The sequence below is a fragment of the Anthonomus grandis genome, chromosome 10 (assembly GCF_022605725.1).
Source record: "Anthonomus grandis grandis chromosome 10, icAntGran1.3, whole genome shotgun sequence".
NCBI lineage: Eukaryota > Metazoa > Arthropoda > Insecta > Coleoptera > Curculionidae > Anthonomus > Anthonomus grandis.
Window position 1 is genome coordinate 4,573,805 of NC_065555.1, and position 4,353 is coordinate 4,578,157.

Consider the following 4,353-nt stretch of genomic DNA (forward strand, 5'->3'; position numbering starts at 1 on the left):
TTTTTAAATAAATAACTAAATATATTACATTTTTTGGCATGAACACATAAGCCAATCTAATATCAAGAAAATCTCATTTATCTTTAAACAATAGTGAAGTGAATAATTTAGAAAAATAATATACTGAAAGATTTTTAAAAAGTCGGTCTTTGTTTTTAACCCTCGTTAGTCCAATGGCTTTATATTTATTATAACTGTCGCCTAGGCAACCGGCCTTGTATCTTTACACACATTGGGAAAAGGACCAACGAGGGTGCAAAAAATTGACTTATCTTATAATTTTAATTCAAATTACATTTTTTTAAGTAAACACTCGAATCTCAAACGAAAACATCACTTATGTTAAAATGATGCAGAACATTTCACTAAGATTAAAAAATCAATAATAGAATTATACTTTTTAAATGAGTCCTTGTTTTTAGCTCATGTTGGTCATATGGTTCATAATTATTATATTACCCCTAGGCAACTCATAAAACAAAAGAATCAACGAGGGTGCAAAGAATTGACTCATATATTTTAAATGTATAGGGATGAACCTGACTGAAGTTTACTAAAAACGGTAATTTTTTCCTGGCATAAGGATATAAGCCGCTTTAATCTCAAACTTGAGTCCTTATTTTTGGCTCTTGTTGGTCATCCTGGTCAAGCTGCCATACATTGCATTCATCAAATGTAAAAAGACCAACGAAGGGGCAAAAAATGAACTATTACAATTTTTAAATGTATAGGGAAGAACCTGAAAATGTTGCGAAAACGATCCATGTTGTTTCAAGGAGCAAAAAATACATATTTTAATAAATCACCTTATATTAAAAAGTAATAATTCAAAATTATTTAAATTTCTTTTAAAAATGAGTCTAATAATTAGTGTACTCTATGCCTAGGCAACCCGCCAAGCATCTTTCCCCGTAAGCGTAAGAGGTCCAACGAGGGTACAAAAAATTGACTTTTCACTTAAGTTTTTTAATGTATAGGGACAAACATGAAAAGCTGACTATGAAAAAATATTTTTTTCCTATCATAGATATGAGCCGCTCCAATCTCCCTTTTATTAAAATGATGCAAAAAAATAAATAATTTTATAATTCAGTTAAAATTAAAAATAACTGAAAAATAACATATTTTTTTTAAAATGAGTCCTTGTTTTCAGCTCTTGTTGGTCATATGCCTCTATTTATAATGTGTAGCCTAGGCAACCCGCCATACATCGCATTCAGTATAGCTATAAAGACCAACGAGGGGGCAAAAATTTTTTATAATTTTATATACGGTTAACTCTAATCACAAGCCAAAAAAGGTTCTTTATATTTGAATAATGTAAAAAATAAATATTTGAATAATTCAATGTAAATTTGCAGTAGATATTTTGAAAATTTCCCGCCAATTGTCGTGTGTATGACAGATGACGTGACGCAAAACAGATGATGTAAGAGAGAGAGATTGAGGTTTGGATAGTGCAAAATAACGTAAAGAAAAATGAATCTTGTTTTATTTAAATTAATCGATACAAATCAAAAATCAGTAAGTCCTTCTTTTTAACTCTTGTTGGTCTTAAGCATCAGTTATTTTATCTCGCTTAGGCAACCCGCCATGCAGCTCTGTCAGTGCATGTAAAAAGACCAACAAGGGTGCAAAAAACTGACTCACTTGTCTTCTATTATTCAAAATACGTTTTTATTGGGGTCCAGGTATCCCAGTTTTGTTTTATTTATTTTTTATTTTATAGGGAAGAATGTATAATTCTTTTCCTGATATATGGATATAAATGCCACTCCAATCTCAAGCCAAAATCTCCCTTATTATTTACAATTAAAAATCAAGGATTCAAAATTTAAGGAAGTATTCAAAAACTGTCCTTGTTTGTACCCCTCGTTGGTGTATTGCCTCCTAATTACGTCACGTAGGCAACCCACTATGCATCGCTCTCCCCGTGCAGAATAAGACCAACGAGGTTGCAAAAAGTTGACTCCTGACTACAAATTTCTCACTCACAAATTCCCTATTTTATTTTTTTTTGAAATAACGCAAAAATAAATTATAGTAATCAATTCAGTGTTCAGCAATATTACAATTCTGAAACCCACTATTTACATTAAATAAACACTTTAAGAATAAGCCAAAGTGTCTTTGTTTTTAGCCTTCATTGGTCCTATGCTTCACATTTATTTATTATGTCACATAAGCAAGGGACCCCATGCATAAAAAGACCAACGAGGGTGCAAAGAAATGACTATATTATTTAAATAAAACCTTACTATTTATGATATTAAATAAAAATAAAATGCATCCGGCACAGGGGCAATGATGTGTAACAAAATCCCACTAATGAGCAGCTGATTATTTCTATGTAAGCTGACCTTTGCCCCCTTGTCTATAGGAGCATTTCTCATGGGAAAATTTGCCAATGATGATTTTAATATTTTGCATTAATTTTCAGTTTAACCTTGGCTGAGTTAGACTATACCCATAAGTATAATTTATTTATAATTATCCACTGCCTAATGGAACATAGACAAATAATACCAACCATAAAATAATGTAATGATCACATTTTACAGCAAGTAGTTGTATAAAACTAAAAAGAAAACTTACCGATTTCCCCAATCGATTTTCTGTATAATTTTCGCCTTAAGTTCCCTGGTTTGATCGGTGGTTAAAGTGCCAGACACAAGCTGTCTCCGCCACTCCAGTAAATCCCTCATCACTTTTCCTACTGTTTCGAAGGTGTATTGGTTCCTTTCCTAGATAATAAAAAAAAAATGCATGGAAAACAAGAACCTTTTCTCAAAGGGGTTTAATTTACCACAAACACTCCCTTCCATATGCGACCCCATTCTCTTAGGACCAGGGTAACCTCTCTTACCACCGGATCCTCTAGGGGCACAACACTTTCGAATAGGCCCTCGTTTTCCACTTTGCATGGCTAAAATTGACAAAGGAAACACCGAGAATTAAAGATTATTTATTTAATTCCGACAAAAAAACCTTTTTATTTACTGATAATGAGGCAATTAAATTTAATTAAAAAAGATAGCATTTTACAAGCTTGACTGCTTCTCTGCTATATTAAGAACATCAGGGTTAATTCTTTATAAGCTTTATCATATTTTTATTAGTCATTTATTAATTCCAATAGGCTAGACAGGATGTTGTTATCTTGTGCGGGGAGAAAAATTGAGTTGTCCATTGTCTCATGGACGTCAGTGACTAAGGACCTTTTTTTTTACCTTTAAATGAATGTAGGTCTGTGGAAAAATCCCTTTATGGGCCCTATTTTTGCTGGCGAAGCCTCTGTACCACCCTTGGCACTCCTCTAATATTTGTACGGTGTCCCCTATTTCTAGGGAGAGGGCAAACCTGGAGTCGCCCTTCCAGTTGTAAATAGCTATAAAAGAAACCCAAATAAATAGCATTCAGGGATAAAATTTAACATTTTGTAACATCCTGTGTGAATAAAACTCAAGAATAACAATAAAAGAAAAAAGTATCATCTTACATACATGGGGCACTAATTTAAATAAAAAGCAATTATAAATTCCAGTCATATCCACACAGAGGAAGTGTGGTGCTTTATTATTTCAAATGCCTTTAAAGCAGTACACGACAAGAACCCCGGTTCACACAGGAAGTAGGTTGTGATGGAGGAACTTCAAAAATAAAACATAATTACTGCATGAAGTTTTTTTTTTGATAAACAAATGTGTTAATAATGGTTTGAAGTGGGAAATGCAATAAGGGCATGATAACTTAGACAAAATGCCGCATTATTAAGCATTTTCATTAAAAAATAAAAACAATTATAAAAGGATAAAGTGAAAAAAAAACAAATAACTTCCCTACCCAGGTGTATTCATAATGGGAAAAATGCAAGGCCGACAACATCCTCGAAATAAACGAAATATTAAGGGGAAAATGACACTTACCGACCCCGTATTTTTTAGTGTTCGTAGGGCTCCACATTTCGTTCAATTTTTTACCTTAAATCACATTTCACACGCGACAAAAAAACACGGAAAAAAACACTCAAATCGATTGGGTTTTCATCTGATGCACGGCCATTGTTTTCGCTCACTCAATGTCAAACTAAACGTCAGACCGGATGATGGAAATATTCGCCATCTAGCGGCACTAACCTTATTATTATGAAGGAAACTGTAATTTCGCTTTAGTAGTTTTACTCAAAAAACTAGAGAGAGTGTATTGCAATTTTCAAATCTATAAACAATTATTATAATTATTTATAAGTACCCACAATAAATACCATTAAATAAAATATCGTGAAACGGACATCCCCCTGGCGACACTTCAGAGAATCTAGCTGTCAAAACTGTCAATGTCAAAGTTGACTGT

General features: G+C 32.9%; 1 protein-coding gene across 1 annotated transcript in view; it reads right to left on the reverse strand.

Moving 5' to 3' along the window:
- Positions 1-4,089, reverse strand: part of LOC126741483 (dedicator of cytokinesis protein 3) — an 88,813-nt gene extending 84,724 nt beyond the window's left edge. Inside the window, exons 1-4 of the mRNA XM_050447901.1 lie at positions 3,927-4,089; positions 3,231-3,388; positions 2,807-2,926; positions 2,596-2,744 (exon numbers count right to left, since the gene is read on the reverse strand). Of these exons, the coding sequence (XP_050303858.1) occupies positions 2,596-2,744; positions 2,807-2,926; positions 3,231-3,388; positions 3,927-3,963 (464 nt within the window). The 5' untranslated portion in view covers positions 3,964-4,089. The remainder of the gene's footprint in view (positions 1-2,595; positions 2,745-2,806; positions 2,927-3,230; positions 3,389-3,926) is intronic.
- Between the last annotated feature and the right edge of the window lie 264 nt (positions 4,090-4,353).